The 15341-nt window shown below is 40.2% G+C and overlaps 1 protein-coding gene across 1 annotated transcript in view; it reads right to left on the bottom strand.

Annotated features, from left to right (window-relative positions):
• Window positions 1-15341, bottom strand: part of LOC124259615 (atrial natriuretic peptide receptor 1-like) — a 77414-nt gene that overhangs the window by 23499 nt on the left and 38574 nt on the right. The window contains 6 exon segments of the mRNA XM_046693784.1: window positions 1767-1879; window positions 2677-2785; window positions 4721-4856; window positions 5471-5580; window positions 7532-7696; window positions 8223-8328. Of these exon segments, the coding sequence (XP_046549740.1) occupies window positions 1767-1879; window positions 2677-2785; window positions 4721-4856; window positions 5471-5580; window positions 7532-7696; window positions 8223-8328 (739 nt within the window).

The following is a 15341-nucleotide window of genomic DNA, read 5'->3' as shown; positions in this document are numbered from 1 at the left end:
AATCTATTTCAATCGGAACATATCCGGTTAATTATAAAATTATTATGCTATCCACTATAAGAAACTGATTAATGATAGATATCTGGAGAATGTCGTCCTATATGATTCATTCGAGATATATAATTTCTTCGAGATACACATGGTGTGCTGCAAATGTAATGCCAAGAGCTCGGCAGTTCAAGCGGGGAATATAAGCAATATACTTTACATGTTGGCAGGGCACATTGACTTACTAAACATTTAATAAAAAATACATACATCCTGATGGGTCATACATTATATAACGTTAAAACTAATAATTAAATATCTAATAAAATGAGTACATAAAACTGAGCATGTTTGCGGTTAATTTTGCTAAAGACAGAACTGAAAAACACAAAAACTCCGGTAATATAATTTGAGGTACGAACATCTCTACCCTTTAATGTTTGTTTATGAACTACATTTTAATTTCTAAGTTTGTCTATGTAACTGAATACAGTAACATGTATCTCAAACAGAATCAGTAATATTAAAATCACAAAACTGTTATCGATATCGATTTATGGTCCAAACACTTAAATCATTTGCATTTGATTCAGATCACAACAGTGCCATTTGTGCTTGGAGTATTGACTTTGTAACTAAATACAATAACAAGTGTCGTAAACCAAGAATCCAAACAGTTTACGAACAAGATAACGTCCAGTAGTCCAGACACTGTGTACACAGAGTAGCGTAAATGTCATGGCATTGTTTTATACGACATACTTGGGAGTATGTCACGGGGAACTGAACACGAGTCATGTAGACAACCTTGGAACCTATTTTACTCATATTTCGGCGGAGAATATTTTATGCGGCCATTTTGGCGTCTTCGGGCAGACCTTAAGACTCTATTAATTGTTAAGTCGTGTCAGTTGTGCATTACGTTGTCCACCGGTTTCGAGGATCAAAGGTTAATGCAGCCTCAATATCAGTTTTTGTTCCCCGAAATCAATCCCGAAGGTCGCTTGAAACATAAACAAACAGGGTAAATTATGCGAGAGTTATTCCCCCTAGAACCTTCCATTCGGAAACTAACGTGTCTGTCCGGAGAATGGCGTCTAACATAATTAGATCGAGATACAAAAATGCGGTTGGTATGTTGCAAATGTAATGCCAAGAGTTAGGTAGTTCGAGCCGGAACAAACGAATTGTATCTTATATAATGGTACATTGAAAATAATAAAATGGGTCTCAATTCTTAGATGAACAGGGATGTCAACATGTGTCTCCAGATACTCGTATGATGCTTCATATAAGTAATATGATCAATATTATCATTTGGAAAGATTTATACATTTTCGTATCTTCTGCCCTTCATGGTGCTTCGTGGCATTTGGGTAACCTAGTGGTTAAAGCATCCACTCATTACGCCGAAGACCCGGGTTCGATTCCCCACATGGAAACAATGCGTAAAGCCCAATTGTGGTGTCCCCAGCGTGATATTGCTGGAATATTGTTAAACGCGGCGCAAAATTAAACTCACTCACTCATGGTGATTGACATTCTGTTCTGTAAACCCGCCCTTTTGATCTCGTTGAACTTAATGCATATTTGAAAAACATATGTTTGTGTGTATGTGTGTTTGGTTGGAGGGGTACCTTGGGTGGATCAGACAAATGACGTGTAAAGACAGCGTGGTCAGCGTTGAGAAGAAATGACCCTGTCTTTGACATTGCATGGTTGTACCTGGACTAAACGTTACCGTCAGTATGTGTACATACTGGAGGAATCGTACTTACTGTTGTCGGGGCAGTGTTCGTTCTCCCAGCCACATGCAGGTTGTCCTGAGGGTGGCGTCTTCGTTCCTCCGGGCCATACCACTGTGCTGTTAAGAACATAGAACCCGCGACCCCTGGAATGGAACACACAAGGACGTCACAGCTTCAGATGGTTAAGCTTACACGCATATTCTCAAAACCTCTAACACCTAAAGCCCATTCTTGATAATTTAGCTGGGTTTAACTTCACAAGATGACTTCTGGATGTTGATGCGTTCTTGCAAAGGGCCAGATGGTGATATACACTTACCCAACATTGGTTCTGGATGTTGATGTGTTCAGGCAAAAGAGCCAGACTGTGATAAACACTAACCTAACATTGGTTCTGACCATTGATGTGTTCAGGCAAAGGGCCAGACTGTGATATGCACTTACCTAACATTGGTTCTGCGTGTTGATGTGTTCAGGCAAAGGGCCAGATGGTGGTATACACTTACCTAACATTGGTTCTGACAACTGATGTGTTCAGACAAAGAGCCAGATTGTGGTAAATACTTACTCAACATTTGTTCTATCCATTAATGTGTTCAGGCAGCGGACTAGTTTGTGGTATACACTTACTCAACATTTGTTCTATCCATTGATGTGTTCAGGCAGTGGACCTGTTTGTGGTATACACTTACTCAACATTGGTTCTGAACATGGATGTGTTCAGGCAGCGGACTAGTTTGTGGTATACACTTACTCAACATTGGTTCTGAACATGGATGTGTTCAGGCAGCGGACTAGTTTGTGGTATACACTTACTCAACATTGGTTCTGAACATGGATGTGTTCAGGCAGCGGACTAGTTTGTGGTATACACTTACTCAACATTGGTTCTGAACATGGATGTGTTCAGGCAAAGAGCCAGACGGTAGTATACACTCACCCAAGACGACTTCTGGCTGTCGGTGTGTACCGGTCATTGACCAGATTGTGGAGCATATAACCTGCAAGCCGACTTCCGTCCGTCAGTATCTGTAACGTACCGCTAATACCTAAGAAGATCAATGTGATATATGTACTTACAATGGGTGTATGTTATATATTTAAGTATGAATGATAATATTTCAGTTATATCGAGGCGTACGAAAAGTCAAAATGACGTAGGTGGAATTGTTTCATGACCTTAGGCACAACCCGTACAATTATATTATTATCAACATTATTTTCGAGAAAAACCTTCACCAAAAATGGACTCGAAATGAAGTTTTGAATTGTCTGTAGCCTCCTCTCGGGCTGTTATAATTTTCGTGTGCGTGTGTGTGTGTTGGGGTGGGGTGGGGCGTGTCTGTGTGTGTCTGTGTGTGTGTACTTTCTGCCCAATTTATTCTGCGAACTCAAATAACTGATAGATCTATAGCAAGCTTACACAATATATGTCATTATTGTCATGTATCTAGATAGAGTTACTCCTCTGTGCGTGTATTGTTTAATAACAGTTTTTCATGTTGGTGTCACCTGTGACAACATCATTTTTTAATATTTAAGAAAATTATATCATTACCTTCAAAACTTTGAAGACGCAATGATTTAAGACCTCGCTTGTTTTCATCAACTAGTGATTATATATACATTATGTTTGCATAACATAGTTAAGGAGGGAGGAAAATAATTTGTTCATCAATGTATTGTTCTGTGGATATTATATCAATTATCTCCCTCAGTGTTTCATTAGGCATCTGGAACTTCAATCTATAAGCAAGGGATACTGTCAGGTCAAGGTCAGAACACGTGCCACTTAACAACCCCCGGACTCGATATATCGACTGTTATTCATGAGACGTTATTTTCTTATCAACATTGACAAATGATGACATAGATTTAGTGGTAAGTAGTGGTTGGTTTGACGGTAGTTTCCGCATCTTTTGTCGTTTTGACACACTCCAAATATTGACATAATCATCTGATGATGTGTCAAGATTCGATTGACGTTTCATAAACCATCGGTTCCAAGGTCATAACAAGCTTGAGGCTGTTCGTGTCACCCGGCAAATAGCTATAGACTATATAAGCTACACATTTCTATGATGACACCTAATTGTTAAACATTCTCGGCCCAAAACACAATGTCAACAGTATTTTTATTTTCTTCTATTTTCAGTGTATGTGGATTGGCTGTGTGAAGTAGAATGTCTTCGAGAGACTCATCCATATTTAGGCCACATTGAAGAGGAAATCCAAACAAAACCAATGCACCACTTTCAACAACCTTATCTCGTGAAGACAACTGTTTAAAACCAATGGTTGGTCTTGGCATGGACGATATTTTATGGAGGCAAAACCTGACTGGGAAATGACTGACTGACTGACTGAGTTTGGTTTTACGCCGCTTTTGGCAATATTCCAGCAACATCACGGTGGGGGACACCAGAAATGGGCTTCACACATTGTACCCATGTGGGGATTCGAACCCGGGTCTTCGGTGTGACGAGCCAACACTTTAACCATTAAGCTACCCCACCGCCCCGACTGGGCAAAGAAAGTACACCAATGTTTGAAAGTGGTTAAAATATAAACAGGGAGAAATGATTATTCAAAAGTGATGTTTTTGATAGGGGTATAATGCTTATGTTTGGGACCTCACCTTGGTGTGTTTCGGCAACCGTTTTAAGTCAATAATTATAATATCATAAGATTAGTTATTTATACAGCGCCTTTTTCCCGTCCACGAAAGTCTGCTCAAAGGCGTTTTTGCGGGGAAAAGGGTATTCAGTTGCATGCAGATAGTTCCTGATTGTGTCTGAGGTTGTCTGAAAGGAAATCCCAGAGTATTGGACCAGCTTTTGAGAAGGTCAGGTAACATTTTCATAACCTTTGTTATTTTGAGGATAACGTATGGTGAAATAGTAGTAGGTAAATAATATGACTATCTTTGTAGCAACCGTTGCCCCGTCTGCTTCATCCATGACGTCGTATAGGAAATAGCTCACCTGATAGGACGACCCCGTACATATGATCTGCCACTGAGACGCCATCGTCTATGGCTGCGCCGTCGGCCAGGCTGCTGTTGAGAGCTGCAGCATACAGGTATATAGCGTCCGCTAGTAGTGCCAGGTGTATGCCGTGCTGTACAAACAAGGTGTATTGTTAATCTTTCGTTAAAGCATTGAATATATAGTCTTGAGACTTGCAGTGAGCGAATGATTTCCATTGCGTATGATGGTTGGTTGGTTGGCCGCACTCAGCAATATTCTACGTATGTGGCGGCGGTCTGTAAATAATGGAGTCTGGACAAGACAACCCAGTGATGAACAATATGAGCATCGATCTACGCTACTGGGATACGATGACATGTGTCAAACATGCGTGTGTGTGTGTGTGTGTGTGTGTGTGTGTGTGTGTGTGTGTGTGAACGCGTTTTTGTACGTTTATGTTTTACGCACATCCTTCCTCGAACACTCGGCAATTGGATAGTTTCATAGGCTCATCATCAAGAGTACAATCTGTAAAGCCTCTACCCGGTGTCCTAGGTCGTGATATTGATGAAATGGGCCTAAAAGTGGCTTAGAACCTCACTCACTCACTTATACAATGAGTATGGCGTTGTTAAGCTACATAATGTAACATGGTTTACCCCTGGTGCAGTGTTGACAACATCTCTGAAAACAAAGATTCAAACCCATGCAGCACCGTAGACCACTATACCATCCCTGTATTATCTCACACGAGACGATACTCACTTCATAATGACCCCCTTCAGTTCCTACAACGGTAGTGCTCTCCATCTCAAGCAGGAACGACTTGAACACCTCACTCTCCGGCTCAACGTCTATCGTTATATCGAGTAAACCTGGACAAAAATATGACCAACATGACAATTTTACCCGCACAGAGTTGGGGATGGTTTGTTGCTTAAAGCCACGGTCAGCAATATTCTAACTATATGGCGGCGGTCTGTAAGTAATCGAATCGGGACCAGACAATCCAGTGACCAACAGCATGAGCATCGATCTGCGCAATTGGGATACGATGACACGTGTCGAGCAAGTCAGCGAGCCTGACCACCCGATCACGTTAGTCGCCTCTTACGACAAGCGTGGGTTGCTGGAGACCAATTCTAACCTGGATCTTCACGGGTCCCAGCACAGAGAAACATGTTTACTCGTGTATCAGATAGTCATCAGTCCCTTTTCACCGGATGATCACTGTCGGGAACCCCATCACATGTAGACACAATTAACCCATGTGACTGTGACTCTGACACCCGAATTAGGATGTTAAATTTCCAACCATTATGACGATGTCACACTGTAATTGTTGGAGTTGATTCTAAGCCTGGAATTTATTCTGAATGTGCATCGTAATAAGTAACTGACCCAGACATAGATCATTATGCAGAACTAACAATGAATTTAATAAATTTATATCTGCCTTAATACTAAGTCAAGTACAGTTCTCAAATCTTTGCACGTTCATTTCATTGAAAGCTTAATACCTGTTGAAGTGGTTCAGAATTGTTACTATTGAAAGCAAAGGATAGGGAATCAACTGGCATATTCTCTTTAATGGTTCTGCTGATAATGGCCTATCCACTGGATGTTAGGAAGAAGATAGATACTTGGAAGATGGCCCCACTTCTCTTGTACAGATCACTCAATTGTAGTTATTTCATTTGCACTGTTGTGTAAGCTGTACCGCAAACATCACAATGAAATAAATTGGAAATTCGAGAGTTTAACATTAACCAATATTTCACTAATCTCGACATACAAATTCATTAAATGCTTTACAACCCAACTGTCTCACCATAAACTTTCCGTCACCACTACAACACAACCGTCTCACCATTACGTTTTTCTCCCTTACAAACCATCCACATAACCACAATGTTTTCTTCACTACAACAACCCATCCCGGCAACCATCTCACCACTAACTTTTTCTTACGTACAATCCAACCACCTCACCACAATGTTTCGTCACTATAACACAACAACCACCTCACCACAATGTTTTCGTCACTATAACACAACAACCATCTCACCAAAATGTTTTCGTCACTATAACACAACATCCACCTCGCCACAATGTTTTCGTCACTATAACACAACCACCTCACCACAATGTTTTCGTCACTATAACACAACAACCATCTCACCACAATGTTTTCGTCACTATAACACAACAACCACCTCACCACAATGTTTTCGTCACTATAACACAACAACCATCTCACCACAATGTTTTCGTCACTATAACGTCACCACAATGTTTTCGTCACTAACACAACAACCATCTCACCACAATGTTTTCGTTATAACACAACAACCACGTCGTCACTATAACACAACAATGTTTTCCACTCAACAACCACCTCACCACAATGTTTTCGTCACTATAACACAACAACCACCTCACCACAATGTTTTCGTCACTATAACACAACAACCACCTCACCACAATGTTTTCGTCACTATAACACAACAACCACCTCACCACAATGTTTTCGTCACTATAACACAACAACCACCTCACCACAATGTTTTCGTCACTATAACACAACAACCACCTCACCACAATGTTTTCGTCACTATAACACAACAACCACCTCACCACAATGTTTTCGTCACTATAACACAACAACCATCACCGCAATGTTTTCACCATAACACAACAACCATGTCACCACAATGTTTCGTCACTATAACACAACAACCACCTCACCACAATGTTTTCGTCACTATAACACAACAACCACCTCACCACAATGTTTTCGTCACTATAACACAACAACCATCTCACCATTAAGTGTTTTGTCTCCTACATGCATTGTCAGGTTGTCGCTCTTCTGAGCTCTGTTACCGTAGTCGATGGCCAGGAAGGCGTACTCCCCCGTCATCAGCCCTGCCTCCTCCGCCGCCATCATCAGTCGGATGATCTCGTCGCCATAGGCACACAGGATGAAGACTGCAGAGGAGAGTATAATACATACAATAATAATGACATGTTAACAGTTGTAGACGATGCCAGTTCGTTTCAGTATTACAAATGTTTGTGCTGGCTTGGTCAATGTTCTCCTTTGTTTCGTGCTAGAGTGTACTGGTCGCGGGTTCGTAGCCCCGATTCACTGCGTTTATGATACTTGGTCCATATTATAGACAGGTGTCATGAGACTGTTTTGGCTTTCATTCCACCTTAAGTTGATAGGCAATGATGCAACTAAAATTATCTTTAAAGCAGCGTTAGCCCAGACACTGACTCGTCTGATGGTGATGGTGATGGTAATGATCATGATCGTCTAATGGTGATGGTGATGATCATGATCATGACGACGACGAGGAGAAGCAGAGAAAGGAGGAGAAGAAGAAGAAGAAAGAGGAAGAGGACCACAACGATGGTCGTTATCATTATCATCATGATCATCGTGAGGGTTACGCTGACTGGAGTGTCATTATAATGGTAGTAATGCTGATAGCACTAAAGGACGAGCTACCTCGAGTTTCCTTGGCTTCTTCTGAGATTTTCTGTACCATGGCGTCGCTGGTATTTTCATACACGATCCAGTGCCGAACATGAAGTCCTTGTTCCAGGAACTTGAACTGTAAGACGAACATAAGTACATAAATACAAGAGTGAGTTAGGAGATGTAGATTGTATCCTAGTTGCACCAAGGAGTGTCAGTTTAATATTGGAAGAAGCCCCACAGGGATATGGTCTCCGACCCCAAAATGGCGCTGTCAGACCCAGGAAGATCCCACGTTCATCAGTTCCTGATGTCTATAAGGGAAGCAAATCTGCATGGTGAATTGCGCTTTGGACAAGAGTAGAAATGATATATATTCTTTACTCACGTAAATCTCTTAATTTTAGAACAGTCATGTTATCCAATGGATCGCCAACTTTGACAAGTGGATGTCAGTGTACAACGACGATGTAGATCGTTGTTCATAATATCAATCACAGGATTGTTTGACGTAGACACCATTATTGCCTCCCTAACCTGTGCCACCATTTTACACCTCTTTTAGTAATATTCCAGCCATATCACGGCAGCGAACAGCAGAAAAGGACTTAACACACTGTACCCACGTGGGGAATCGAACCCGGGTCTTCAGCGTGTCGTGGGGACGATTTAAATAGGCTACCCCCGCGCCCCGGGCCGTGCCAGAAGCCAAGGGTGCGGGTAACGCCTGACCTCATATCTCATGTGGGAAGTTGACGACATGCATTGAGGAACGGAAACTAGCTTGTGGGTCAGGTTCGAACCCGGGTTTCACCTAGATTCTGTTGCTAGGTTTGTCAGCAACAGGGGGCTACCCCTAAGGGGAAAACGTCTCAGACAAGCATCACTTCTGGCTTGACCAGTATCGAACTAACACTTTGGATTATCGCTGCAATAGTGTTCCCAGCGGCGTTAACCCACACCCAATCATGCCATGATAACGTTTGACGTCATTACATCACAAATGACGTTATGCTCCGAGTTCTCGGGTCAAGATATCAGAGCCGATATCAATATTTTCCATTTCCTTCAGGTGCCCTCTTATCTCCAGTTAAATCTTTACGATTACTGCCAGGTCTTTGAACTAACGTCGCTACTAGAGAACGCACGTTACGTGACGTCATACGACGGTTTTCCGTTACACAATCATCTCGTGGCCGCTCTTTAATTACTGCTCAAATGCCATAATGGATTCCGCAGCACACAAACTTTATTGTCCTGAGTTCACTCACAAAACACACATGGATGGGGAAAAAATTAAATCAGGCATTCTAATTTTCGATTTTTATAACACCATTAATAAACTTGCAAAAGACAGTCACAAAGTCTGGAAAAACTCTAAAAATGTCTATTGTTTATTTTAAAGGTGAATTAATTCTCTGTCTGGGGCGACACAAAGATAACACGCCCGTAACTGATAGTGCTGTTAATGATGCGACGTCATTATCTGAATGTCTGCTGGGTTGATCTTTTGATCTCTGACTTGGTGCTATTGACTCATAGAACGCGGTCCGTTTTAGTACTCCGATAATCCAAGCAGGCCCGTTTGCAGTCGGGGTGCAATTATTGACACAGTCTGGGAATGGCATTGTAAATGATGGAATAGGAGATCGTGAGCAGAGATATAACTGTTGTAAGTGCTTGTAAATGCCACTCAAAGTTTTCGTTAGAAGCTCCATTTCTTTCAATTATTTATATAATGCATCTGTGTACTGACAAAAATAGACTATCAGTGTAGTTATTTTGAGTACAATGGACTTGTACATGAAGTACGTTTGCTGCACTTATATGCGACACTATTAAAAAGATGTGAGTGTTTGTTTGCTGTGGAACGCTGTACTCAGCAGTATTCTAGCTTTGAGACCGCTTAAATAGTCTACCCGCACCGAGTAACCTACACGTGTTAGAAACATTAATACACTTAATTGTGTAATTTACATGTCCTGGAGACAATCCAAAACATAAACCCGTACAACAGCAGTGGTACGGTGCTGGCAAACTTTGAAACACAATCACAGCGATTCGGGATTCGAACACTCACGGATCTTTGACCAAGGGACGCAACTCTGCAAGGCGAACATCGACGCTTTGACGACCGGGCCACCCGTACGCTGACAAAACTTCCTGATTGGATATTAAACGCTGAGTGTGTTATCTTATTGCTATCCCATTACAAACAGCCGGTAAATGACCTGTATGCACCCATCCACAATTCAGTGGCATTTACGGTGACTAACAGGAACCATTCAGGAATTATATCATAATATTATTAATTGCTTAAATATTCGGACACCAGACTAAACTGAGAAACAAAGGATGATATACCAGTCTTATATTTGATTTTAAGTTAAAGGATATATGCAGTAAAAATCTTAAATCAACTAATTTATTAAGCATGTAAAACAAATATCTTGAAAATGAAATGTGTATGTAAAGTCAACGTTTGTAACCAGAAACCTTAAAAAACTATTTGTGTTCCGGAAACGACACTATATCCCCAAAATGTAGTCACAACTCACGGACTTCCACTTTTAAGAATAAAATTTTAATTAAAACTTAATTAAAAATTTTAATTTCAATAATGAAATAAACATAATACACAACAGTTGATGTGTATTTAGACATCCTATATATGAACATCAATAAATTTGTATTTCAGAACAAATTTACAACATATGGCACGGACAATTCGCTGGCATATCTAATTTTTTACCCAGTTTCTTTCTTTCATAAAAATACCTGCCACAGTTTACTTTTTACAAAATATTTACGTGAGATGATAATTAGATACTATTTGGCTTAATCAAATTATTCAATAGTTCTTTCACTTTTCAATGACACGAAACATTAAACCCAATATACATTTCCGCCCCTGTTAATTATCGGTTTGGTTGTTTCCTCCAACAAGGAGATTTGTCAAATTATTTTTTCTTTTCAATTACAAGCAGTCGAAGTTATCACCGATGACTACTCTCTGCACGATACATATTACTCATTCTCTATTAAGGGCGTCAGCTCTCAGTCACAAGTACTCAATCTCTTCATTGAAAAAATCATATCATTGGGGTTCAGCAAGGTCTTCGCAACCAGGCGTGTAGCAAGCCATTTTTTTCGTGTAAGCCAGATAGGTTGCAAAGCTTTACATTTAAATAGTATTGCGGGCTTATCCAACCTTTTTAGCAACAATCATGTGTACGCCCGGGCTTTATAATGGTAGCTTCGCCCCTGGCCATGTCAACCATCTACAGAGTGGACAACACAATGGGAAGTTGTCTCGGGTTATGTGTACGATAAAAGCGCCAAACTCTCCCCACATACATAGGACATGTCAGTAACATCAGAGTCGATAAATAATTCCGACATTATCATGTTTGTTTGTTGTTAAACGCCGCACTCAGCAATATTCCAGCTATATGGCGGCAGTCTGTAAATAATCGAGTCTGGACCAGACAGTTCAGTGATCAACAGCATGAGCATCGATCTTCGAAATTGGGACGCGATGACACTGCTTGTGGTTGTTTAACGGTCTGACATTAACTGAATTCAGTCAAGGCAATCCACATTGATCATTGGTGTCCTCCCATTTGTGAGAACTCCCAGTTGTGAGACACATTAATTATGGTTCAGTGCACATAGGTGGTGTTTCCACATCCCTACAATGAAAGTGGGATCAGCCCAGCCCAGTACCCACAGGAGGCATAGTTCATTGAATATTTTATTTATTCAGAAGAATATGTAATTATGATAACACATTTTTATTGACTATTATAGAGTTTGAAAGTCATTTTGGTTTAAACATATTTTATTATTATTTATGAAAATGAATTGGGATTGGTGAAGTATTACTGTTTATGTTAACACCGCTCCCATGCAACATAAAATATAAATTGAAATGGAGGATGTGATGTCATCGATATTGACTATTGCATAAATATATTTTTAAGTACATATACATGTAAATATATACAGATTACATCAAATACAACTATTCTCTAAGTAGTCATAATTAGACACTTTCAGTTGTGTGTGTCTAACAATCTATTGTAGGAATATAAATCAATCACGAGAAGGTTGAGTTAATTTCAGTATTTCCCTGTGAAAATTTGAAGGTTGTGTCTTGATGATATAATCGTGGACGGATTCAACTATTTTCTGGTTTACACAAGGAGTAAATTCTTTGTTTCCGTTCAAAAAATTATCCAGGTTATAACGGGTAGTTGATATCCACAAGAGCAACATGCACTGTCTATTAAATGTCTGTTATACTTATCGGCGTTTGGGTCGCTAGATCCGAGCCTGAGGCAGCAATGAACGTTTTGACAAAAACAAGAGCCATAATTAAGATCAATATAAATCTTGTTTTCGTTTTTTTTGTAATTAGGTTTTAATATTCTTTGAGACTGAATGACTCTTTGGAATTTGGTAGGGCATTCCATAAATTTATTGTGTCGGGTAGAAAGGGTTTGGCATAAGGGGCATTTCGACTGTAAATTTCAGTGTTGTTTCAGAGTTATTTCTTAAACTATAGCTTGTAGTTTCGGAGACGGAGTAAATCTCAGTAGGTAAATTAATTTCTCTTTGATCACAAAGTTACCTACACAAAGTGTTTAATTATCAAAGACATTTACCTGAGTATGTTAATCAATTTATCTTATAAAGTTTCATTAAGTTACCTCCACAAGATTCAGTTACATAACAAATCAGTAATTAGCTAGGGTGAATCCATTCTATCAGACAGGGGAGTATGGTGTGTTTTCGTTGTTAATTACCTACTCCACTGTCTCATAACTGGGAGTCTCACAACTGGGAGTTCTCACAAATGGGAGTAGACCAGATAATTCGATCTGCACAATTTAGACACGATGGTCTGACAAACAAGTCAGCGAGACTGACCACCTGCACCCGATCCCGTTAGTCGCCTCTTACGACAAGCATGGGTTGCTGAAAATCAATTCTAACCCGGATCTTCGCGGATCCGACTGTAGCATGAGTATGTGGTTATGAATTACAATCAATTCGCGAAAAGGTGAGCGACTGATACTCCATGTATGGTGAAAAAACCTGGAACTGCATCGGACATAATTTTCGTCACTGACAAAGGATGGGCTCTGATAGCCTTGTTTGGTCTCATGCAACATTTTTTGTGCTTAGGAAAACTTTGAAGTAATAGTATAACTGACAGACTTGTTCCAGTGATAAAATCTTGCTGTTTTCTTATAACATTTAAGTGCGTTTAAACACACAACACGATGATCATATGCAGGCGAGGTACAAGGAGCGTAAAGGGCTGATTCCTCAAACTGAGAGTGTGAAGCCCATTTCGGGTGTCCCCCGCCGTGATATTCCTGGAATATTGCTAAAAGCGGCGTAAAACTAAACTCACCCACTCACTCAAACTGAGACATCACTGTCTGTTCCTTAAATTTAGTTCCTGTTCCAAAGGTCAATGACCCTATCTTAACGACTGGTCACGGTGAAGCCACTTGTTCTGCTGACCAATATTTTTGAATGTATATATCACGCGATGTTCTCACGAAAATACTTCCTTATCACGCAGATCCTTACACGTGAGGTTGAACTTAGCTATCAAGCATTGCTGAACAGACAATATATATGCGTGTGCGTGCGTGCGTGCGTGCGTGCGTGCGTGTATACGTGCGTGTGATTGGACCGCACCCATGTCCACTTGTTTGCCCCAAGGCACTCCAACCCCCTCAATCATTTAATAGCACATGTCGAAAACACGACCTACAAAGTGGCTCTGCCTGTCAGCTTTAAACAAGAACTCTTCCATCACAAAAATAAATATTCTCCGCCAGGAAATTAAAGGATGTTCATGAGATATCATCAAGGGACTGCACGCTTTATTCTCCTTCAGCACGCTAACAAACACTGTATCTTTTTAATGAAGCCGAGAATACGATCTTCTGAAAACCATTTATAATATTTTACAATAATGATGTATTTGATATAAACTTTTTAACGTGCATGTTGAAGTCTTAAGTGTATATGTGCTCCTTCTATTTCTAAAGCTTCTTCATCAATGTTGAAATGACTGCTGAGTCAAGAAATATGTAAGAAAATGTCTCAAAACAATCTCCTGTTTAAGATAAGGTGAAAATTGCAATTCCATTATATTGTGTTAGCGGTAAAGTCCTTTTAAAATATTATTTTCGAAAGAATTTATTGACCCCTTGGCCTAATTAGTCATAGTTTGCTCTACTAAGAACAGATGGTCGGTGTTCGACCCTCGCATTCGACCTGATTATTGTGATTTGTCAGCACCACTGTGAAAAGCCTGACTTACTTCGGGATTTCCTCAAACGCCCAGGTGACAGGTGTTGTTTCAAACGGCGCAATACTTGTGTATAAGAATACGAATTCACAGTACGAATTTTCCTATTCAGCATATGAGGGCACGTCTGACCACGTCTGCGGAAGATTTGTCTCCCCTGTGTGGGTTCGACCCACGGTACGATTATGTACCCGATTATGAACCCTTATTCGTGTATTTTTCCAAAGTTGTACACGTTTGAGATTCCCATTCCTTCGGGAGTTTCTCCCATATTAAACATACACGCCTTTATACAACAAGAATAATGTTATAAGCTGCACTCGCACACTATCCAATTGCGTTCAACGATTTATCAATGGTTTGACGATACCTACATCAGAATCTAATTAAGAGCTTTTCTCAGAGTTAGTTGTACATAAAAATCTATACACCAACCATCTTAACACACACTGTGTTTAATACATTGTCAAAACATCAATTGTTTCGATAAAGGGAATATGTATTTGTCTTAAGCAAGTATATATTACGTATTACATTAGGATGTGTTCGGTTAAAACACGAACACGAAATACCTCTCAGTACCAATATATATGGATCAAACGCAACACAGCCGATATTGAGATCTACAATGGCTACATCAACAGGCTGTCAGTATGTACCCCTAGTGTTTGTCTTAGACATAGAAACACGCGGTATTAAGTGCACGTGAACTAAACGTAAATTAAGCGTGAAGTAATTAACATCCCTTTCCCCTTCCGACGATGTGAAAGTCGATGAGTGATATATAATTCGGGGTCATTGGTCAAGCGGTCAAG

Source organism: Haliotis rubra, unplaced genomic scaffold (assembly GCF_003918875.1).
Source record: "Haliotis rubra isolate DU_JTF1 unplaced genomic scaffold, ASM391887v1 Scf73, whole genome shotgun sequence".
Taxonomy (NCBI): Eukaryota; Metazoa; Mollusca; class Gastropoda; order Lepetellida; family Haliotidae; genus Haliotis; species Haliotis rubra.
The sequence above is the reverse complement of the archived record's forward strand: the minus strand, read 5'-3'. Positions and strand labels throughout refer to the sequence as shown.